This window comes from Cornus florida, unplaced genomic scaffold (assembly GCF_030987335.1).
Source record: "Cornus florida cultivar Cherokee Brave unplaced genomic scaffold, ASM3098733v1 CherokeeBrave_3.0.0_Hap2_Chr11, whole genome shotgun sequence".
NCBI classification, from domain to species: Eukaryota; Viridiplantae; Streptophyta; class Magnoliopsida; order Cornales; family Cornaceae; genus Cornus; species Cornus florida.
Window position 1 is genome coordinate 66,508,502 of NW_026775581.1, and position 24,979 is coordinate 66,533,480.

At 33.9% G+C, this 24,979-nt stretch overlaps 2 protein-coding genes across 2 annotated transcripts; one reads left to right on the top strand and one right to left on the bottom strand.

Annotated features, from left to right (window-relative positions):
• The first annotated feature begins 479 nt into the window (after positions 1–479).
• On the top strand, positions 480–1,176 carry LOC132284655 (large ribosomal subunit protein uL15x). Its single transcript, XM_059786779.1, has one exon. The coding sequence runs from the start codon at positions 579–581 to the stop codon at positions 1,017–1,019; it is 441 nt and encodes a 146-aa protein (XP_059642762.1). The 5' UTR covers positions 480–578; the 3' UTR covers positions 1,020–1,176.
• Positions 1,177–8,645: 7,469 nt separating this feature from the next.
• Positions 8,646–10,576, bottom strand: LOC132286723 (transcription repressor MYB6-like). The gene is made up of 3 exons (XM_059789098.1): positions 10,155–10,576; positions 9,929–10,058; positions 8,646–9,809 (listed from the first exon to the last, which is right to left on the bottom strand). Exons 1-3 carry the CDS (start codon positions 10,285–10,287, stop codon positions 8,987–8,989), a joined length of 1,086 nt encoding a protein of 361 aa, XP_059645081.1. The 5' UTR covers positions 10,288–10,576; the 3' UTR covers positions 8,646–8,986.
• Positions 10,577–24,979: the final 14,403 nt, after the last annotated feature.

The following is a 24,979-nucleotide window of genomic DNA, read 5'->3' on the forward strand; positions in this document are numbered from 1 at the left end:
TAGAAATAATGAAGGCTAACCCATGACTTGAATTTGACAAAACTCAAACATAACATATGAAGTTCTGCAAGCTTTAAACTGTTTTTGAATAGAGTTTAAATATTTTAGAAAACTTTTTTCTTTAGATAATTTTGTACTTCTTTTATTTTTTATAAAAGACAATTAAACTACTTACTTTATAAAGTTGCTATTAATATCTTATTAAAAGATATTATAGTAAAATTAGCAATATAAAAATTTTAAAAAATATTGTTACCAAATCATATTAAGAAATAATTTATTGTGAAAAATAGAGTACATCAATTTTATACAAGTATTTTTTTTCTTTTTTATTTATTTTAAACGGGGTCTCAATGAGACTCACCCAAAATTTCCATACCCGTATCAGTTGGGCCGGGCAAAATTGACACCCTTACCCAAAAGGACAAGATGGTAAAAAAGGCCACACGATTCCAAACTATCCTCATCTATAAATCCGCAAAACCCTAGCTACATTTGCTTCGCCGCTCCACAGAAGCCCTCAGACGGCAGCAGCAACCCCGGGAGTCTCGTGTAGGGAGAGAAACTAGAGAGAGAAAATGACCACCCGCTTCAAGAAGAACCGCAAGAAGCGCGGCCATGTGAGCGCCGGCCACGGCCGCATCGGAAAGCACCGCAAGCACCCCGGTGGTCGCGGAAACGCCGGAGGCATGCACCACCACCGCATCCTCTTCGACAAGTACCATCCCGGGTACTTCGGCAAGGTCGGCATGAGGTACTTCCACAAGCTCCGCAACAAGTTCTATTGCCCCATTGTCAACATCGACAAGCTGTGGTCTCTCGTGCCTCAAGAGGTCAAGGACAAGGCCAGCACAGAGAAAGTGCCCGTCGTCGATGTGACCCAGTTCGGCTACTTCAAGGTCTTGGGTAAGGGTGTGTTGTCTTCGTCGCAGCCTATTGTGGTCAAGGCCAAGCTCGTCTCCAAGACCGCCGAGAAGAAGATCAAGGAGGCTGGTGGCGCGGTTGTGCTCACCGCATAGGTTTGATCTATCTCATATTAGGGTTTTTTTCAAGTTTTGATTTTTATGGTATAAGCGCGTAACCTGAACTTCAAAGTATTGTAGCTTTGTATTTGTTTTTAAGTACTTTAAAATTGTTGCTTTTTTGGGTTGAATTAATCTGAACTTGATTTACTCATTTCTGGATCTGTTGTTTGATTAGCTTTTGATTGGAAATACCTATGTTTTATGATGCGTTTATTTTATATATATATAATGGTTATTGTTGGTAATTATATTTGAATTGTGGGATATATATATATATATTTCCCATCAAAATCCACTCAATAAACAGATCCAAAAATTATTAAATCGATTAATTTAACCCAAAAGACAACAATCTAAAGTACTTACAAAACAAAAACAAAGCTACAGTATTTCGAAAGTTCAAACTTCAGTACTTATACCACAAAAACCAAAACTTGGATGGTTCAAATAACAACTCAACAGTACTTCAAATTCACCAAAAATAACAAAATTCATGAACTCTACCCACCAGAAAAAAAAATGCTGGGTACCCCTAACTGGTATATATATATAATGGTTATTGTTGGTAATTATATTTGAATTGTGGGATTTGTGTAACAATTTCATTTTGATTGATTTTAGTGTGACCAGTTAGGGGTACCCAGCATTTTTTTTTCTGGTGAGTAGAGTTCATGAATTTTGTTATTTTTGGTGAATTTGAAGTACTGTTGAGTTGTTATTTGAACCATCCAAGTTTTGGTTTTTGTGGTATAAGTACTGAAGTTTGAACTTTCGAAATACTGTAGCTTTGTTTTTGTTTTGTAAGTACTTTAGATTGTTGTCTTTTGGGTTAAATTAATCGATTTAATAATTTTTGGATCTGTTTATTGAGTGGATCTTGATGGGAAATACCATAGTTTTATGATGGGTTTATTATATATTTTATTGTTTATTGTTGGTAATAATAATTAATGGTGGGATGTGTAGAACAATTTCATTTTGATAGATTCTAATGTAACCAGTTACGGGTCCTTCAGAGATTATTTTTGCTGTAGTGTTCATGAATTTTGTTATTTCTAGTGAATTTGATGTACTGCAGAGTTGTTACTTGAACCTTCAAGTTTTGATTTTTATGTTACGAGTACTTAATTTTAACTTTCGAAGTATTGTAGCTTTGTTTTTGTTTTTTGAAGTACTAAAGAATTGTTGTCTTTTGGGTTAAAAATTAATCTGAATTTGATTTCTCATTTCTGGATCTGTTGCTTGATTAGCTTTCATGGGAAATGCTGTAGATTTATGAATGTTTTATGATGTTTTTATTATATATGTTGTGGTATATAGTTGGTATTTGAATTGTGGGATGTGTAAGGCAATTGTTTTGATTGATTTAGTGTGACCAGTTTAGGCTGATGATGTTATGGTTAAGACAGTGGGCTCCCGAATCAGTTTGAGGGAAAGGAACTAACTATTCACTTCTTTCTATTACGTTCCTAGATTGCTTTGGATATTTTTTCTTTCCATTTGATATCTAAATGATTGTATCCACATACATATGCATACATATATTTAGGTATATATTAGTATGATGGGGTGAATTTGATGCGCTGGTTAACCGGCATCTAGATGCGTATGTGACATGCGTACAATGATAAGGTGCTTCCCGAGACCAGCTATATTAATCAAATTCGATCATATGACCAAGCAAGAGTTCTCTTCTTTTGTAGCCTTGCTTTTGTCACAATCCGATACATTGCTGATGATGCTTGACATGCGTCCAATTTTAAGAGTGTTTTCCTCTTATCTTCATTTATAAATTTTGCAAAGGGAATAGAACTTTTAGTTCAAGTTGAATGGATCTTGCAAGTTCTGAGAGACTGATAGTGTTGGACATTGTAGCGAAGGTTGCCTGTTGGATAGAGTCCTTGATGGTCACGAGGGGATTACTTTAAGAATTGTTTGTGTTATGGTGTTGGTATAAAATTTACATGTCATGGAACTGGGAAGCTATAACGTCGCTTATGCTATCTCATCCCCCAGTCTATGCATGCCTTTGTCTCTATCAGTCTATCATGATCAAGCTTTGTTGTTGATTGGTTTTGTTGTTTTCTTAACGAGTTTAATCAGCTTTTAAACATGGTGCGATACTTTGGCGTTGCTTGGTTTGTAACTATCTGTTCTCATAAAATTGAAAATTGAAAACTATACAAAAAAATTCTGCTTGGTTCAGTTTTCTAAAAACGAAGTTAAAAAAAGGTTTGTTTTTAGAGATTTTATTGTTCTCTACAAACTGCTTTATGTTCTCTGAATTTTTGAAAACTATTTTCAGAATTACAAACCAAATAAGCCATTAAATTTCATTATTTTTTTGCTGATGCATTGCAAATCTTGGATAAGGAAATGTTTAAAGTTGCTGATAATACCTTGAGAACATGAATAAGGAAAAATTGATGAATTTTTTTCTTTCTTGGCAGTATTCTTGTTGAACAGTTGTATAGTTTAAATTAGATGGTTTTGGTTCATCTTTAAAGTGCCATGCGAATGCAATTTGCTCCTTTTTAATCTATTTATTATTATTATTAAGAAACTCTAAACTCTTGGTAGTTTGTTACCTCTGCTCCTGTTTTCCATTCTGTCATGACATTGGAAGATATGGAGGGGTGTATTTTTTTTTTTTTTTTTAAACATTGAAGTTGAAGAACTAATCTGCCACAGTTGGCTTATATTGCTGAGTCTTGACCCGTCATTTGGGATGCCTCTCGACATGAGAGGTTTCTCAAACTCTCCCGTGTACTGAATTATCCAATTTTTAGTGTTTTTACCCGAGGTCCTTTGGTGGACCTTATTGTGAAACAGAAACATTTTCTTTTTCAATTTTTTGGTATTTCTAGCGAGGTGTCTATTTTGCTTGTGGAGATGTTTCATATTCTCGCATTATGCTCAGGTTGTGCTCACCAAAACCTCTTTGTACAAGAGGCACAATTGTGACTATAAATGTGTTACTACTTACTGCCAGTACAATATAAAAAGGGTGTGCGGAATATGATACTTGTTTAGAATTGTGTAACTATTATGGGTTATTAACTTTTATAGCTAATTTGGTGTGGTGGAATGAATTGGAATGGAATGAGAATGGAGGTGGGAATGGAATGGTCATTCTTTTTGTTTAAAGGTGGAATGATTTTAATGAAATGATCATTTTTTAAGAATGGTGGAGAATGATGATTCTAATTTTAAAATTGGCACCAAACACGACAATGAAAAAAAAAAACCATTCAATTCCACTTTCTTTTATTCCATTTTACCACACTAAAGTAACCCTTAATATCTAAAAGAGTAATGCTAAGGACAGCAACTCTTCTCATTGATCTTAATATTTGTAATTAATGTATTTATTAACGATATATTTCTTATATTTATGAAACACTAAAAATATATATATATTTTTGACAATACTATCTTTTTAGTCTCTCTCCTCACCTAAACTATATCATTTAAACCATATCAAATGTGTCATTAATACATTACATATTTCTTACTTTTAATATGACATTAAATTATTAATTTTAACACACATATATAACAATTGATTCTTTTCTTTTAGTTAATGTTTAACAGTGATAATTGAGGGATAAAATTTATTATTATTTTTTTTTCTCATTGAGAGATAAGAATTCATTCTCTCTCTCTCTATATGTATGTATGTATGTATGTATGTATGTGTGTGTGCGCGTGCGAGTATCAATTGCTATCATCTAATTTTATCCTTTACTAACTAAATCATCATAGAGAATGAATTCTTATCTCTCAATGAAGAAGAAAATATATATATATATATATATATATATATATATTATATCTCAACCATTACTGTTAAACAATAACTAAAAGAAAATAAAAGAATTCATTGTTATGTCTGTGTGTGTGTCTATATATATATATATATGTGTGCGCAAGGCAAATGAGAGAAATAAGGTAGTTTTGTGTTAAAATTAATTATTTAATGTCATATTAAAAGTAGAAAAAATGTATTAATGACATCTTTGATATGCTTTGAAGGAGGAGAGAGATTAAAAGGGTAGTATTATAAAAAATATATATATTTTTAGTGTTTTATAAAATAGGAAACATACCATTAATAAATTTATTAATTACAAATATTATGATCAATGAAAAGAGCCACTGTTAATTAATAAAGACTGTCCTTAGCATTGCTCTATTTAAAATAATTTTGTTCTTCGCACCAATTCAATCATTCCAAGCAAAGCTAGGTGGCGGTGTTATCTTAGTGGTAAAGGGTTGGACCTTCAGCGCGGTATTGCCAACAAAGCTACATGTTATTGTGAGATCGCTTGGGATATAGTATCAATCGATACATTGATGTGAGGCAGTTGAGCTTTGTTTATTTTTCCTCTTCCTTTTTCGCCATTTTTCTCGGTCGAGCCCACGGGACGTCTTGCTTAGTCTCCCCAAAGCCCATCGGGCTCTGGCCTGAGCTATCTTGGCTACTGGCCCATAGTTTGTCCGATCTCGATGCAAGAAGGACCTGACTAAGTCCTATATGTGCCTGAATGTGGCCAATTAGAGCAATCAGGCCTGAAAATTTCTTAGGCCAAGTCAGATACCAGGTGGTCTCCAACTCTATCGATGAAAATTTGATGTGACCCTTCTTCATATCTTTACTATTTTTCTCATCAAATGAAATGGCATAACTGCCCCTCAAGCAAACAATTCTATAAAGGATCCATCTGATTAATTGTGCAGATTGGAAACTTTGCAGAGATTTTCCATTTTCCCTCTATATCATAACCTCTCTCATTACTCCGAAGAGCTAATGCATACATGATTCATGTTTCTTAGTTTTAACATACACCACTTTTTCAGACATAGCCCATCTCAACTGTTCAAATCTCTTCTTATCAACTATCGAAAAATGATGAAAATGGTATGGTCATGTATCATCAACGACCATATAATTCTCTGGGATGAATATGGAGACATGTGATCGATTAGTAAATATTAGTCCAATAAGTAAAGCCATAAACGAGTAACGATGAAGAAAACCCTAAAGTTTCTTAGGTATAATTGTAAGCGCGTTCGAGGTTTTTATGACTTAAAAAGCTACATTTCCTTGCAGTGACACTGACATATTTTCCATGCCTTTCTTTAATATTGATAGCCTTGGCAATTTTCTCAACACGATTGATAGGAAAATTAAGCACTTAAATCAATGACAATGCCAGTCCATTTTGTGATATAGTTTTCTTGATTGTGATTGTATTGGCATTGGAGTTTGCAACTTTAAGAGTGCATAGACTTTTTAGCCACCCTTTCAAACTCTACAATGACCTAACACTAGCAAATTTCCAACCATTTCTTTATGCACATGTAGAGAGAACTAATTGACATTGAAAATGTGCTCATGACTTTGGGTTTCTTGGAGTTTCAATGAGTCTTAAGTGATCTTTAGTCAATCTAACGGCCTACATAAAATTTAAATAAATTTGATGAGGACCTTATGGGGTCTGTGTCCTAATCAATTTGGACCATAGGACCAAAATGCTAATATAAGGGTGGCCCTTAGGAAATTGGGATTGACAATTTATGGGTCATGAAGTACAGAGGAGATATCTCAGGGCAGTTTTTTAGTAACTGATTGACTCTCCACCAGCCATCTATTACTCCTATGTCCCAACTATTCTTGAGAAAGACTGTCCTGAAGGCTCATCATCACTCCATGGGTCCTCCTATTAATGTTCATTAGGGTTTTTGCAATGTAAAATTTGGATGTTGTGAACTCCTGTAAAACGGTACAAAGAGTAACACAAAGAGTAACGATACATTTCCTTAACTTAAAAATCCCAAAAAAGAGAGATGTAAGTGGGATGTGGGCTTCTGCACGTTGTCATAGTGGTGGGACTCACATCCCCCTCACTCACACAATACCCGATCGGCATCATTTGAATTCCGACAATGTATTATTTTTTTAATATTTCATTAAGATTGTGTATATCTTATTCTTCCCAATATCCTTAATGGATGGAGTCTCGTCACTTGTGTGTAACTGTTGAGCCGAGTTAAGCTTACAATAACAACAATAATCAAACATTTTTATCAGCTATATGAATTGTATGTTTTCATTTATCCTCTATCTTAAGGGTTTGAGCCAAGTTATTCTTATATTGAAAAAAATGATACATCTTTTAAATTAGGAGGAAACTGAAGATGGGATATGTGAGTGGGGTGGGGAGCCCAACACATGATGTCAAGGTGATTTCATTTGGCGAGGGGGGGGGGGGGGGGGGGGGGGGGGCAATCCAACATAGAAACAGATGCTTCTAAAAGTTATTTTCGTTAAGACTACGTACATACATATGATCCTTCCTAGATTCCGTAATGGAAGGAGTCTCGTACACTAAGCTAACCATTGAGTCAAGTTAAAGTCACAATAACAACTACGGTGAAGCGTTTTTGTAAGCTATGTGAATCTTACGTTTCCATTTCCGCTCTATGTAAGGGCTTGAGCCAAGTTAGTCTTGACTTCTGAAATTGTTTTCTTTCTTTAAAACTCCTTGTTGCTGAGGAGTTGATATGAAGGAAGTAGTTCTATGGTGTCTCACCTAAATTTAGATTGTTGTCCATTCTTTAATTGTTTCAATAAGTTAGTTACTAAGTGTGTGGTGCTGTCAAATTTTACTCTCTCCACCCAAAAATTCTTGACCCTTCTCTTGCTTTTTGGCTGTCCTATCACAATAAGTTAGTTACTTGTACTCCGTATATGTTATGTCAAAATTCATACATGTTATAATTACTGTATCTTACTGCAAGAAAAAGTACAGATATGTGTAGTAAATAACTTTAAAGGAGTACAGCCAACAAAAAATGGTGTTTTGTGTGTAATTCAATCTCCTCTCTCTCTCTCTATGTACACAGACACACACACATACATGCACATACATACATACATACATACATACATACATATATATATATATATATATTGGGGGAGATACCCTGCAAAGTTGCAACACTGCAGTACTTGCATCTTTGAGCATTTAATCAACCTGCCAGACTCTCAGCTGTTCTGTGACCTCCAATCATGGAATAGAGTGCAAGTACCAGCTCACTACTAGGCTGGCACTAAATTCTCTGGATTTACAAATCATATTTGATGGCACTTCCTAGATCAAATTAAAAGATCATAAATTGTTCATCTTCTTTAGTAGTAAAATTGGAATGAAATTCTTACATAAAAAAAAGTTTGCATTAGTGCTGCTAAATCTTTGTTCAACTTTTGTTCTTTTAGGAAGTATACAAGATGAAGATGGTGTTCAAGTTCCTTAGAAGACGAAAACAATAGCAACACTTTTCGTGTCAACTCGGATGATTTAAGTTTTTTTCTCAAGAGGTCAAACAAATGCTTACAGTCACAGTATTGCTCCGAACATAACTCGAACATTCAAACCTTCCTATCAGGATGCAGATCATACCATCTGAGCTAATGTCCAATGTTTCAGCCGATTCAAATTGCATCCGAAAGTGAAACAATGCCCCACAAATTTTTATCAGAGTTACTCTTCAAATTAATGGATCTAACAGCCAAATTTAATACCAATTAATTGGAAGGTTGAGTTCAATTTTCACTAGAGATGGATAGTCTTTACAATAGGAGAGGAACAAAAACACATTGGGAAAATTAGTTAGAAACCACAAAAAAAATTTGGACCACGGGATTAATTATTTTCCTTAATACAGCTGTAAAAAAAAACATTGTTCCCACCCTTTAAGCAATACAGAATGTGAAATACAAATATTACAAAACTCTTTATCTTATTATCAGAAGGAATAAAAGAAAGAATAAAGTGAAAAGAAGAAGAAAAAAAAATTCTCACCTCAAACCATCAGTAAGAACTTCCTGTACTATGAACATATCTTGTCTGTGTGTATCTGTATATAGAGCGAGGTAACGAAAATGACTCTACAGTTCATATTAATTGCTGGAACACATCCATGTTAACCCCAGGTATTAGATCTTCCGACAATGACGTTAACGGATAGCTACTGAAATCTTCTGAATTCTGTGTATGATGAAGCTGCACTTCTTGCCATGAACTTGGCTTCATCAATTGATCTTGATCAGGTTTCACCCCATTGAATTGATGATAATGAAACAAAGTGTCCAACTTGTTGGCATCACCATTCCATGGTGAGAATGCTGCATTTTCCAACATATTGGAACTATTACTCGTGCTGTCCTTTGCTTCACTGAACAAGAGAGAGTTCATTCTTGAATTCGAGTTGTCAGAAAAATCCATGTCCCCCAAGTTTCCATGATCAAAACTTGTCAAAGTAGGCATTGAGGTGAATCCAGAATTGGGATTTGTCTCGAAATGGCTGTGCTGGTACTGAGTGGGAAGATTCGAATTGTAGCCGATTGGATCCAATCCCGCTTGCAAATCAAACAAGAACAAAGGATCAAACACTGGTTTGCTCATGATGTGCTCTCTTGAGGCTTCTGTTGTTAGTCCATCGACGTAGTAACCCGCGCTGTTAATGTGAAAAGACGGCTCCATTTCTGTTGTTGTGGCAGTACTCAACATGGATGGAAGTCCAGTGAGTTGTGGTAATTGCAGTAGTGAAGCTTTTTCTTTCGAAATCTTCTCGTCTCTTACTTCGTTTTCGCTTATTAGCTTGTGTGTGTTGGGATCAATTCCTTCCTTCATTAGCTTCTTCTTCAAGGATGAGTTCCAAAAGTTCTTTATCTCATTGTCTGTTCTTCCTGGTAATTGTGCAGCAATTTGAGCCCACCTGAATATATACAAAACACAGAAATACAAAAAAATATGAATTACCCAATTCGATTTTCGTACTAAAGATTCAAAAATTTGATTGATTTTCTTTCACATATATATATATGATTAAATCACCTGTTACCAAGAACTTTATGGAGACTAATTATGAGATCTTCCTCTTGTTGTGAGAACATTCCTCTCTTGAGATCAGGCCTTAAGTAGTTTATCCATCTTAATCTACAACTCTTTCCACACCTTTGTAAACCTGCATAAATCAATTTTATTGTATATAACATGAAATTAACATAAAAATGTGTAAGTGATGATATATATATATGTGTGTGTGTGTATGTATATGTACCAGCTAGTTTAGGGACTGAACTCCAGCAACCAACACCAAATCTAGTAATGTAATTGAACAGTTTCTCATCTTCTTCCGGAGACCACAAGCCTTTCCTTAGCTTCTGCTTTACACAACACGAGTGTCGTCCCATTCGCGATTCGATTATATGTTAATCTGCAAGAAATTATGTTATCTACACAACAACTATATATGTTATTGATAATAACCTCTGCCAACTGTTATGTGTTGAATATAATTCAAGTTTTGGTGAATGAGGTGTGAGCAAGTGCGAGAGTTTATGATGATGATTGAGTGAGAAAATCAAGAATAACTTCTGATGATTTAAAGGGACTACAGGGAATCATACTTAGAATTCAAGTTATGAGAGAGAGAGAATAGAGAGAGAGCCTAGGAAGGTGAAGCAATCAAGTGGTTTTTACGCAAATCTGGTACTGCTTTTGCATTGGACTGGATTGGGATTTAAGATATCTCAATCTGTAGAAAAACAAAAGGGAATGGTAAATGAGAACAACTCTATAAACGTGTAGTTATGAATACAGTTATATGTAAATGTTGTATAATAATGCATGACATAAATTATTTGAAGACTTGTGTCACAAACTGTGTACATCATCTACTATTATGTCCTTTTCTTTACAAGTTACAGCCACATTGTATTAAACACGTATTACTTGGTCTGTAATTGTTTCAAACTTGTGATTTAATGAGTACTATATTTCTATCCACTTACCTCACATTCAGCGAAGTTCACCATGATTTAAGAGCCATTTGATCGATCTGTTGGTTAGTCTTTTTCTTAATAAATAAATTGATAGTTACTTCTAATGTCAGAAGTTTGGAGTTGGAATAATCCTCCGTTGTTGTACATAGGATAGTACGTGTTGTAGCGCATTCAACAACTTATTTTAAACGTGGACACAAACTCGATTTACGGTGTCGCTTGAAATAAGTTGTTGGCGTCAACAATTTAACATCATTCCTCAAAATAAGTAAACATAGTTGAATCTCAAAGGGTTTGACTCGAGTAGTAAGTCACTTGAACTTGATGTCTTATGAGAGATCAGGTATGACATTCGACATTCCTTAAGTGCAAACAATTCCTTAAGCTTATGTCCACAATTAAAAAGCCATAAACTTAACTCAACCTGTGTGGACACGGTGTGGTGGGGATGTAGCCGGGGCAAAGCCTCGGATACCTGGGTTACAAAGTTGTTGGTGTCTCAAAATGATGCTACAACCAACATAAAAAGTGTAATGTTAAAATATTTAAATATTAGAGTTACAACCTCCATAATAGCTTAAACTTTATGAGTATATTATAGTTAGCATAGTATTGGAGTATTGAATTCAAACCTCACCCTCATCCTCGTAATCAAAATTGAAAAACACAAATCAAGACGAAAGTCACCGCATGAGTTGAGGTATACTCCACAAATTTGAGTAGCGGATTATAAATTCTCATTTGATGCTTGGGACCTCTTGAGAAGAAGATTCATGAAACACCGCCCTTGGATTTCATTTTCCATCCACATTAGCAAATGCAATGTATTCAAATCAAGACTTAATTGTACTTAATTATGTGTACTTAATATTTGCAGCTGAATATCTTCTTTGATCTTTCCATGCTATAAATGTTCCAAAATGTACATCACGTACTTAAACACGTCATTTTCCTTAATTTACAGCCACATTGTATATATTAACACATATTACATGTATGTACTCGTTTCAAACCTATCATTTTAATAGTATATACTATAGTGTTACCTCAAACGCAGCTAGTTCACAATGATTTAGGGCCATTTGATCTGTTCATTAGTCTTTTTCTTTAAGAGAGAATCCGATAGTTACCACTACTTCATGAGTCTGAAGTTCAAATCATCTTTTGTACACGATACGGTGTTGTACCACGTTCAACAATTAATTTAGAGAGTTAACACAATATTTTGAGTCATAAATTAAAAATGTTGACACTGGAAATAAGCTATTGACGTGTATATATTGATTCTGATCAATACCATACATCTTATGAGTCCAATGTTACTAAATTTTTTGGTAATATTTTAGTATATCCTACACTTGTTATATATATATATATATATATTTTGCCTTAGTGTATTTATTCATTCTGAATTTTTTGTATTCTTTAACAATTTTCTGAACATAGTGAATCATGCAAACTATGAACATATCCCTAAGTTTTGAATAAACTAAATAAAATCCTTATATTCTTGATTATGTGTTTGATCTATTTTCTGCTAATATTTCTTAACAAACATATCAAATTAATCAAGTCTCGAAATAGTTTATATAAGTAAATTAATGAGAAAAGGATTATATAAATTCTCATTTGATGCTTGGGACCGCTTGAAAATATTCATGAAGCACCACCTTTGGATCTATGCTTTCCAACCACATAGCCAAAATGCAATGTATTCAAACTAAGACTAATTGTAATTGTATTTATACTTTATATTTGGCGGTGAATTATGAATGATCTTAAAGTTGATCAACCGACACTAATACGTAGATATATATATAGTCAAAATGTGTAGGGTCCATGATTAAATTTGACTAATTAAGCTATGTGGTAGCTTAAATTTCCATCAAAACATTTCGAGAGAGAGAGAGAGAATAAATATAAAATTAAAAATACTTTTTTGCATGTTTTATATGTTCATTTTGAGTGCCATGGTAAGTATACATTTTCTTGCTTAAAAATGGAAGATTGAAAGCTACTCATGTGATCTTTAGCTTGTTAGTTAGAAATGTTCATGCCATATATACAAGTCTCTCACTAACCGACGATATGCAATTATCATTTCTTCTCATTTGTGTATATTGTCGTTCCTCAGACGATGTGGGCGTCTAGGACTGCTTTTTCATTTTTGGTTGAAATTTGACTATGATATTATTTGTCATGACCGCACAACCATGTAGAATACTTCTTGTTTTCCTCAAAAATGTGTTTATATAAGATGCGTTTAGTAATGTTTTTATTTTCTATTTTCACATTCTTAAAAAAGTAGAAACATGATTTTACTTTCTTAAGTGAAAATAGAAAACAGTAATGATGTTTATTAACAATTGTTATTGCCACAAATTTGAAAATATAAAATAATAACTGTGTTTAGTAATACAACATATTTGTTACAAAATGTACATAATATTCTTTAAATTTTTTATTTTTTTCATTCCTATTTTATTTTTTTTCATGGCAAGATTTTTAAGAGTTAGTGATTAGAGGGGAGGGTAGATGACTTGAATACGAACTCTTGAATACAGGGAGTAACCCAATCACTCAGGCACAACACTTGCTTCCATTAATATCAAAAAGCCTAGAAAATCTAATTTAAAATTATAAATTTTAAAAATATTATAAGTACAAAATTAGATATATCAAGACAAAAACATTCCCACCAATTATGTATATAAGTACATGTATATGCATGATGTATATATTTATTATGTGATATATAATATATTTAGCATATGATAATTTATTATGAATAAAAAAATATTAAATAATATATCATATATGTAATAAAAGATATATTGCGTTATAATATTGTAAATTAATTATATTTAATATTTACATAAAATATAATATAGATATGATATATAATAATATAAAATGTCTACTATTTAATAATTTAATAACATTATATTCTATATCAAAAATTATTTTGTCACAAAAAATAATTTACATTATTATTTAATATATTATATATTAAAATATATTTTTATCAAATAAAAAATAATATACAATATTTAATATATTCTATATTAAAATATATATTTTTATTAACATTTAATATGTAACTTAGTATATAACACAAATAATATGAATTTTATTTGAAATGAATAGTAGTTGTGCAGTAACATTAGTGAAAACGTTTCTGTACTACAGTGCCAAAAATATAAGAAATATCACATGTTTCCTCTTTTCTTCACAAAAATTAAAAATGTTTTCTGTTATAGAAAAACAAAAATATTTTATTAAACACGATTTTTATTTTCGTTTTGCCTTTTTAGAGATTGATAACAGAAAATAAGAAACGTTTATCGTTACTAAATGCAGCCATAATTAAAAAGGATTCACACGAATAATTGTCTTTAAATTTATCATTATCCATGTTTAAATTAACTACTATTTTGAGGGGAAATTCCTATTTCTCAACTAAGACATATGCTCTAATAAGACGTTCACATGCCATGAGATAGAATAAAGTGACCATGACCTCGAACTATATATAGGTTTTCTTGTCACTCCATTTTTCGTGAAAGTTGCAACATTTGTGGTCCCAAATTACAATATGTTGAAAGAAAAAAAGCCCCAACAAAGGGGAATCACTTCAGCTGTGTTTGTCAAGTCGCATCTAGTTCCTTGTATCAAATATCGGAAAATAAATAAACAAATAAATATTTTGTTAAAATATCAATTCCATTTGATAATTAAATCAACACCGATCATCGTCATATCATGTTCATTTAAAAAATCTTGTTTTTTGAGAATCAAAGTGACCAATACCCATTTTTTTTTTTTTTTTTAAATCTTAATAATCAATCAAATTCATTTTGGAGGGTTAATAGCTTATGAAAAAGTTTTGAATCATAAAAATCAAATTTCATTGTAGAGAATGTAATTTGTTATCTTGTTTATGCATAAATAGCTCAGCGGTTCATTAGTTCAGTTAGTATAAACTCTTATTCTTCACAGGTGGGACTTGAGCTTCATAGCGGATATTTTTAAGTATAATTGAGTATTTACCTATTTAAAAAAATAAAATAATAACGCACTAGGTGTTTACCGGGGAAAACATTTTTTTAATACCCTTAGAATATTTGAATCTAATTTTCTATGACTTTGGCAAAACTATCAACCAAGCAACATATCCCTCCCACCCCCTTCCCAAAAAAATTAAATAAATAAGCAACAGTAATAATAATAAAATATATATATAGATAAATGAAAATAACAATTTCCACATTATATTGTTATGCAGATTTGATGAAACATTCTTTTAATCAGTTTCCTTTAAAATTTGTTGAAAAATTCCCTGCAATTTCAAAATGGATTATGATTAGGGATGACAAAATACTTGCCCATCTGAGATTCGCCCCATCCCATCCCGTTTAAAACGCTTATGGGGTGGTTAAATCATTTTAGGGCGGGGATAGGGGTTAGGAAAACCCACATTGTTATGAAGTGGGAATAGGAAAAGGTCACTCTACCTCGCCCTATTAATAGTGATAAATTACAATTTTATACTTATACTTTGTTTCATATTTAATAATATGATGTATATATTAAACAAATCATAATTTATTCTACTCCAATAACTAAATATGCTTTTGTATTATTCTTATTTGAGAACTTCTATATATTATTTTGATATTTTTACAATAATACTAAGTCTCCAGTTCTAATTGAGAAGTTGAATTTTGTTTTTATTCGTATAATATTGTTTGGCTCTTTTTTTTTTGGGGCATGCCAGAGTCTTTCGACCCAAGGGGTTAGATAGCCAAACTATCCTTGCTGCTGACCGAATCTGAAATCGGCCTTTAGTGAAGACGATTGTTGAAAGGCAAGAATGACCCCTTCTTTCATGTTCTTCGACGCCTCAATAAAGAGGACTTTCAGCACTATAAGTAAAATAAATGAAGGGAGTAAAACAAATTACATGAGTATTCATCTATTCTAAGAGACTTAGAAAATAAAAGTAATGGGGACTAATGCCAAGCGTCGACTTTTTTTTCATAAGTAAAATTCTTATACAGAGTACAAGAAGTGGAATTCTAACACTAGGCTACTCCTATAAACAAAAGTAAAATACAATTAAAAGACTGTATTGAATTGCAGAGAATGAAAAATATCGATTAAAAAACAGGAAATTTGTGTTGGTCGGTGACCTTTTGCACAAGGCCCTTATGGTGCTATTTATAGATGTTAGGAGCTGCAGTTTCTTTTTTAAATTCAAATATCATTTGAATTATAAAAACTACCTTTGTCTTAATCTTATCCACCTTTTGCTTTTTGTCTTAAACTTATCCAAATAAATCGTGTTTGTGGAATAAAATTGACGTAGGCAATTTATTGACTTTAGACTCCAATTTTATATAGGAGTCCTATTTAATAACACGGTATATATCTTCTCCACCAATCAAACAACACCATGTGTCTGAAAAAAAAAAAAAAAAAAATTTAAATTTAGGGTGCAAACAATGCCCCCCCCCCCCCCCCCCCCCAGCTCTTTGAAATAAGGGCAGATCGAAATTTTAAAGAGTTGAACTGATGGATCAAAATTTAAATCAATCATTCTTATTCGGCCCTTCGCATAACTAACTAGTCCCCACATCTTTCTAACAATTCTTCAATTGTTTTTCCGATCAGCACCTTATTGCCGTCAGCCCCTTTTTTATTTTGCTTATCAACAATCTTTCAGCCACATCCTAACTACGGCACATTCACCATATAATCGTTTTAAGCACTTAATCAATTGAGGTGTAGGATTGAATTATGTAGAGGCTGATTATGTTTACCCCTCAGGTAATTTCCAATCTCGGCACTGAATTGTTGACATTTGTAACCAAAACGTGCATATTTGGCTGTTAATCAACAACTCATAATTTAAATCGATCACAATAACTGATTCTTCTTTGGTACCCCGAGTGGTTGAACAACTTAATGGGTCCTCCAGGATCGAACGAAAATTCTTGGGGCAACTCTTAGGGCTTCTTAGGGCCGAACGAGTTGCCCCCCAAGGCCAAATAAGCCTTAGTTCAAAATTATATTGTTTTTCAGCCTCTTTTGGTGTCCTTTTTATTATTGAATTCAATACCTGAACACCATTAACCCTTTCCAGAGGCTTTTTCGACGCTTGACATATGTAAGGCTTGGTACTTATCAATTTTGCAGCGTCAACTTTAATGCCAATTTCAGCCTTTGTCAAATAATTCTCATAAGTAGGATCTTTGACATGATTATTATTCGACGCCTCTGTCACATGGGTCCCTATAATAGGTACCCCTAAAGGCATTCCTTCTATCGTGTTCTTCTTTCGGGACCTTTTCATATCTTGTAACACTAGAGGCTAGTTGGAACAAATCCCAAAATTGTATTCCCTCAAATTTCCTTCGTAATTCAAAGTCTAAACCATTCAAGGCTAGACTCACATATTCAGTTTCTGGAAGGGTTACTTGACATTCGTGTTTTGCCCTTTTAAACTTACCAATAAAGGCTTCAGCCGTCTCTCCAGGCATTTGGAACAACCTAGATAAGTTAGCCATCGGCACCTTTGGTTCAGTCTTATAAAATTGGGTATGAAACATTTCTTCCAATTGTTGCCAAGTATAAACCGAATTTGTCGGTAAACTTATATACCAAGAAAATGTGGTCCCTTTAAGGGAATTAGCAAATAGCCTTAATTTTAAGAATTCATTTGCTCTAGCCTCACCACATTGAATGGTAAACCGACCAATATGTTCTATGGTCGAAGTGGAGTCTTCTCCCGAAAAAGTAACGAAATCGGGAACTTTATAACCTCTTGGAAACTCATATCGGTCTATATAGTCCGGATATGGCTTCCTATATGTAAGGCGACCAACTCTTCTTGGGGTTGGTCCATAAGTTTCTTGAATCAAATTAGCCAGTTGATCTCTATCAACCATAAGGGGTTGATGATTTGGCTGTTGTGCTTGAGGTTGATGCATATAAGGTGCTTGAGGCTGATGCACATACGACACCTGAGGCTGAGACACATTGGCACCTGAGGCTGAGGCACAAACGACGCCTGAGGCTGAGGTGCTGGAAAATTAAAACCAGCATAAAAATTATCTCGCCCCTCTTGGGGCTGACATACCTGTGATTGGTGTTGACAAATCGGATTAAGTGGTTGTTAATTAACATTCTGATTGGCCCCTCTAATTAGTTGATATTCCGATGGTATATGATGTAACGGCTGATTAGCCTGCAATTGATTAGCCTGCGATTGATACTGTCCATGCAACGGCTGCAGAAGGGGTTAAAACCCTTACTGTTGTTGTTGGTAGTAATTCTGTTGAACCCAAACAAGCATTGGAACTTGTTGTTGTGCATTTAGCAACTCTTAATTTGCATTTGGCCATCCCATAACATGATTAAATCTTGTTGACAAAATGGCCAGTGAATCATAAATTTGCTAATGTATTTTGTATTGGTTTGATTATATTAAGGAAATTACGATTAGTAATCTCCACACTTTTTGTCAGATTTTTGACGCTTTCAGCCAATATTTTATCACTTGGGTGTTAATTCACTCCAAGTTCAGCCTCTTTTTCTTGATAAAAGGCTGTTGATAAAGCAAATTTTGATATTGTAAATTGATAATTGCCATGAATCAAAATGTTTAAAATTTTCGCGCATATGCTTTTTAGCGGCTCTGATTTTTAACATTTCAGCGCTTCTGATTTTCAACGCTTCCGGGGAAGTCCCACTGGGCGTGCCAAATTGTTTGGCTCTTTTTTTTAGGGGCGTGTCAGAGTCTTTCAACTCAAGGGGTTGGTTAGCCAAACTATCCTTGGTGCTGACCGAATCTGAAATCGGCCTTTAGTGAATCAGGTGATTGTTGTAATACCCATATTTTCTCAAAAGGATATCATTGGAATTCAATTATTGTTCTATAGGCATTTTAATTGATTATTTGTTTTATGTGCATTTAAATGTTTAATATCTGGCTATATGTTTAATTATAATTGTTTATTTAGTTTAAATTCATTGTTTAATTTAATTGGTGTTTAAGTGACGTGTTTTATTTAATGGCTTATGTGACTTAGGTAGTTTATATTTTGTAGGTGTCATATATGCTTTAGGGTTTTATTTTATGCAATTAGGTTAGACGTCTTATAATTAGGTTGGGAATTAAAATTAGGTTTTAAGTAAATGCCTATATATATTGAATGGTATACGTCGGCTAGGGTTGGAAAATAAACCCTATTCATGTAAGGGTTCTTGAGAGAAAACAGAGAGAGGCTTGAGTGAAACATGTAGAGGCTCAAGGAATTATTGAAGGGAGTTACTCGTGGGTTGAACCAAGAAGTAACAGAGGAGCAGTGATCAGAGGAAGAGAATTACTTGGGGTTGCCAAAACTTAGAGACGACGTTCAAAGGTTTCAAACTGAAACCTAAAGACAAGTTCTATTTCTATCTCCTTCACTTAAACCTGTGTTCTATGCATGCTTAGGTAGTCTCCAGGAACTTTAAGTGATTAAAAATCAACCATATATGCATGCTAAAATTTGAATTACAGTATGTTAATTGTATGTGTATGTATTTGAATTTTGTTTAAAGTTTATCGCATAAGTTGTGATTTTAACTTGTTTAAATTATGCATAAGAGGTTTACATAATGTTTAGGGTTGTTCTGGACTTAAAACAATAGTCTTAGGACCTTAACGGAGGAAGACGTAGTCGCCGGAGCCGTAGAAGACGAACTGTCACAGTTCGGTCGACCAGTTTAGTGCACACGTCGACCGGTTTGCATGAACCAGTCACACCTTGGTAATTCGGTCGACCGATTGGTTGAAACCGGTTGACACCTTGGGGAAAAATGTCAATTTGTTATTAAACCAGTCGACATCTATGATGAATCAATTGACATCTTTTAGATTCAATGGATTTTTGCAAACCAATTGATATCTAGGGATTTTACATCAACCGGTTTAGGCGAACTAGTCAACATCTAGAATTTTACATCAACTGGTTTAGGTAAACCAGTCAACACTTGGGATTTTACATCAACTGGTTCCTAGAATCGTTATATGGGTTGTCCAGTGTTGGATTTTGGCACGGGAGTTGGTATTTAGGATGGTTGGGCCTGGTTAAATAATTTAATGAATTTCTGGGACCCGACAATTAACTAAAATACATAATATAAAATAGTATGCTAGGTTTAGGATAAAATTAACATAATGGTTAATTTATGGATATTGTTTTAAACTATTTTAAATCAATCAACTGAATTGAAATAGTTTAATTATGCTATGGATGTTTTACAGTCTATTTGAGATGCATGTTAATTTCTTATTTTGTAATTAAATGCGTACTACTTAGAGCTATTTTATTGTTTAGATTAAATGCGATAATTGAATATATGATATTATTCATGATATTCTGGACTATTTGATGTACCATTTTATATTTGTACGTCATGGATTAAATTAATGTGCTCAGTTTATATTTCTGATTAGCATTATGTCATGTCTCGGATTCGAGGAGTGTCACACTTACTTTGGGTTATAATTGTTGAGATATTAAACTTTAACCTGTAATTACATGGATTACGGTTTTGGAATTTAATTGTTGAAATATTAAACTTGATTCTACAATTACTTGGATTATTGATTTGGACTTTAATTGTTGGACTATTAAAATATGTGTGTTAATTACATGGACATTGTGCTGGATTTTAATTGATGAACCATTAAATACTAGCGTTATCAATTATATGGATATTGGGGATGTATTTGGTGTTCAATTGAGTGTGCATCATTTATGAATCATTTGCATTATATACACCGGTATGGGACGGTGGCATATTGGAGATGGATTAGATCAAAAAGTTAAGTCCTACTTCTTCATACATACGGAATGGATTAACTAAAATAGTTAAATCCTACATAGATGTATGTCCTGTCAACTGAAACAGTTGAATGACATAACGGATGGTTGTTTTACTTTTCTGTATTAGGAAGGAAATGGATTGTGAATATAAAATCCTATTTTTTTTAGTCTGTGCAGTTGAACAAGTTGAACGACTAACTGGATTTCTTATGGATGTTTAGTCTGTGTAGTTGAATAAGCTGAACGACTAACTGGTTTTCTTAGGGATGGATAGGAGAGAACTTTAAATATATATCATTATTGTACCATGATATGAGTTTGACTCTCCTGATCACGGTTAGGGTGCGTATATCACCTTGGATGGATAACTGGACCTAATGACGTTCCCTAGTAGGTCTAGGTGTGTATGACTACGCTACGTGGGTTTTGTGTGTTACCTTCTACTCAGGTGTGATAACTATAGGTTAGTGAGCATCCTATAGTGTGTATTTATATCTATATGGACTATTTTAGCTATTGCCGAGCTATCTAGGATGTATCTGCGTATCGGGTTTATGTATGGATTGTAGTAGGATGGAACTTGCATGTGGGCTTGACCTACTCTTATTTTTCAGGTATTCGTCAGTGCCAGGCGTAGAGCTTGATCGTGATGAAACAGATACAAACACTCACTCTTTCGACTACATAGGAGTTCCTTTATTATTTTAGTTTTGGATTTTGGTTCTATATTTCATTTACAGTTGGGGATTATTAGGGATCCACTTGATGGATTCCCGAGTTGTACGGATTGAAAAGATTAAGTTATATTAATTTTTTTTATTCTTTTGAGGTTTTTTTCATATTAGAATTCTTTTTAACTTATTATTTTATTTTAAATTCTTTTATATTCTTACTTGTTTACATATTGATTGTTTGGTACCCCTCGGATATGTGCTCGGACTTGATCACTCGTGACTCTAGAATCGAGGGGTATCACAGTTGGTATCAGAGCACTCCAGGTTCTAGTGTCCTTAGGAGTGTCTTTTGTTATATGACTTCTGCGTTGCATCTCTTAAAGCTTAGAGCTACGTTAGGATTCGTTGTACTCTTTTACGGTTCGTTAGGAGGAGCAGATGTCAATTATATTCCATAATATGGAATGATTGAAACTAGGAGGAGGATTGGGTCCAAGGCGAAAGCGCTACAGACCCAAAGGCATAAAGGAGTACGTTATTGAGTTCATTGTCAAAAATAGAACTTAGGATCGAAGGTTTAGTTCTGGTGGGCGCTACTTTTAAAAATAAAAGCCAAGGAGGGATTTAGGAGTATGTTTTGGGTCACCGCATAACGGGACTAACACGACTTTAGTTGTTCTCATAAAGGAGACAAACAAGGTATAGGAATCTGAAGAGGATCCTAATAGAGGGGTTATAACGTATCCAAGAAAAGGTACTAAATCTTGAAGATGAAGGATCGCACGAGGGTGATTTTATTCACTAGTGGTATAGTGAATGTTACTAGTAGAGTTGGTGTGGATCAATCTTCATATAGTTAAACTTGCATACTACCTTTAAAAGAGGTAGATATAAAGTACTCTTCAGGAGTCTAGGATCGGAGGGAGTTCTTATCAAAACGAAGCAATGATTTTATATCACGTTCTGGAGAGTATGGGGATTAGGTTGTGACGTTCTAAGTTGCTTTATAGAGTTACGTTAGACGTTGTATATTCCGTGTATAAGGAGGAAGAGGGTTAAGCCTTTGGAATTTGCTTAGGCAAATGGATTTTGTTTTAAGCCATGTTTAAATAGATTATGTTTCGAGGTTGGATGAGTACTTACGAAACTAGCAAAGGAAATTGTGAACCGGTCTGGTAAGGTTGAAGCCAAAAGAGACTTCATTTTCAGGAAAGAACGATGTTTTAGGTAGGATTATAGTTTACTTTATTGTGTGTATCTTATGTGTTTCATTTTCGTCAAATATTCAGGATTGGGAACATGGTTTAGTTGGGGACACAGGTGTGATCAGCCAACTATGGTTTTGGAGGAATAACGTTATTTACGCTAGGATTATGAGCATGTGGTTATAGGATTTAGTAGATGTACAAAATTCTAGCCAATCTATTGAACTTAGACATGCATAATTATGATATGTTTTCAGGATGTGATAATTAAACCAATAGTACAAGTCAAATAATCTAATACGATTGGTTTGATGTGCTTTAACGCCATGATGATTTAGCAGAGGTATTGACTTTGCTAAACATCTTCTTGAAAATTTCAAAAGTTGTTCCTAAGTCACAGGAGGATCTAGTACTAGTTTAAGTACTTATCGGAATGACACAGACTGAAGATAGTAGATGGACTAACTATTCATCAGTCTATTCGTAATTAAGAATTGTATTCAGGAGGGCGTGTCATTCGGAAGAGTTGCTGGGGTTGTGATCGGTTGAGAATTCGATCTATAATAAATCAACTTTCGCAATAGCATGAATCATTGTAAAATAGGGCTATTGGTCGGGTAAGTCGAACCACTGGGACTGCGCTAATCTATGGCAACCTAAGTGTCTAGAGTCTTTTTAGAATGATACGGGGTGTTCATAGAGGATTTTTTGGTTGTCACTTAAGCTATGAAATTAAGATGCATAAAATAAAAGCTTGTAAGAATTTAAAGGAGATGAGATACAAGTAAAGAGGACTAGGGAAGTGAATCCGCCTCCATCTCTATACACATACTAGATTAGAGCTAAATTGGGGGAAAAACAATATATATTATGGTCATGATACCTAGCAACACTTGGTTGCTATAATATCCTCAAGAAGTTCATTAAATCTCAAGCAAGTATGATCCATCAAAGGTGAACATGTTTAGACTACCTAACTAAGGTATAGCTTAACCACATTTACTTGAATGAAAGATTATCAAGCCCTAGATAAAATGATGAAGCACATGAAGGTAAGAAATAAGCATAAACCATCAAAGGCATCACCTAAGCAATGATCTATTAAAGTTCTCCAACTCCATGCCATTAAAACTATTCCATGATCTCACTACCATTGTCACCATGAGAGTGCAAGCAATATGATTAAAAGAATAAACCATCTAAGATAGATAATTGACTCAACATTAATCATTTAAATGCATGAAGATCCATTACAAGAGGCAAAATGCTCTAGACCATGAAAAGACCAAAGATTATACATTGCAATCCCTAAAATAGAACTATACTAGGACATGCTTACAAGGGAGGGGCTTCATCACCTCCCTAGAAGAAGATTTAGTTACCCATGGAAACTCTAAAGGAAGGAAGAAGCTTGGTCTCCATCCCCATTTTTGAGCTCCTTTGTTGTAGCTTCAAGAACTCAATCTTTTCCTCCTCATTCTCTCTCTAGAAATCTTACAAAATGAGATATGATGTTTTTTTGTGTGGTTCCCCTCACCTTCTTGTAGACATTATCCTACCAAACCCTACCTAATAAAGCTCAACTCCCAACCAAAAGACATCTCTAACCAACCCATAAAGATGAAAATTAGAAATGAGGGAATCAAGGTGCAAGTGGGCTGAAGTGATGGATCCCGGAGAGCATTCTGCCCAAAGTTCGAGCACTCAAAGTTCCATCAGCTTGCTCCTTTCTCTTAACCTGCTTTGCACTACTTTGGTAAAATAACCATTACTTTCTATTCCAAACTCCAAATGACGAACCGTTTGAAGATTTGGAAAGCTAATTCAAAGTTCTAAATACGCCATGTTTTAATGAAAGTCCAGTTCTCGAGTTTGTTAGGTCAAAAATGTCGAGAAAAGTAAAACTCCACTGCTGCCAGAACTTTAGCCTTGAGTACATTGTTATTCAAAGATTGAACAAAACATCATTTTTGCTCCTTTTTGGCCAATGAACCTGAAAATATATAAAAACATGAAATTGAAGATAATCTACATAGAATAATCAAATAATGGACTTAATTAATGCAACTAAGGGCGCTTGAATATGCAATATTCGGCGCTTATCACACCCCTAAACTTACATTTTGCTAGTCCCTTAGCAAAACTAAAATGAAAAACTCAATGAAATGACAACAATGGGAATGCTACCACAAAAATATCAACCATGGCAAAATTGAATATATACATAGCTCAAATATAACTCGAAACAAACACAGGACTGGAGACGGGGTCATTAAGTAAACTACCATGCATATATGAAGCATTGATACAAAAATTGGCTAAACACATTTCAACATACATGCAT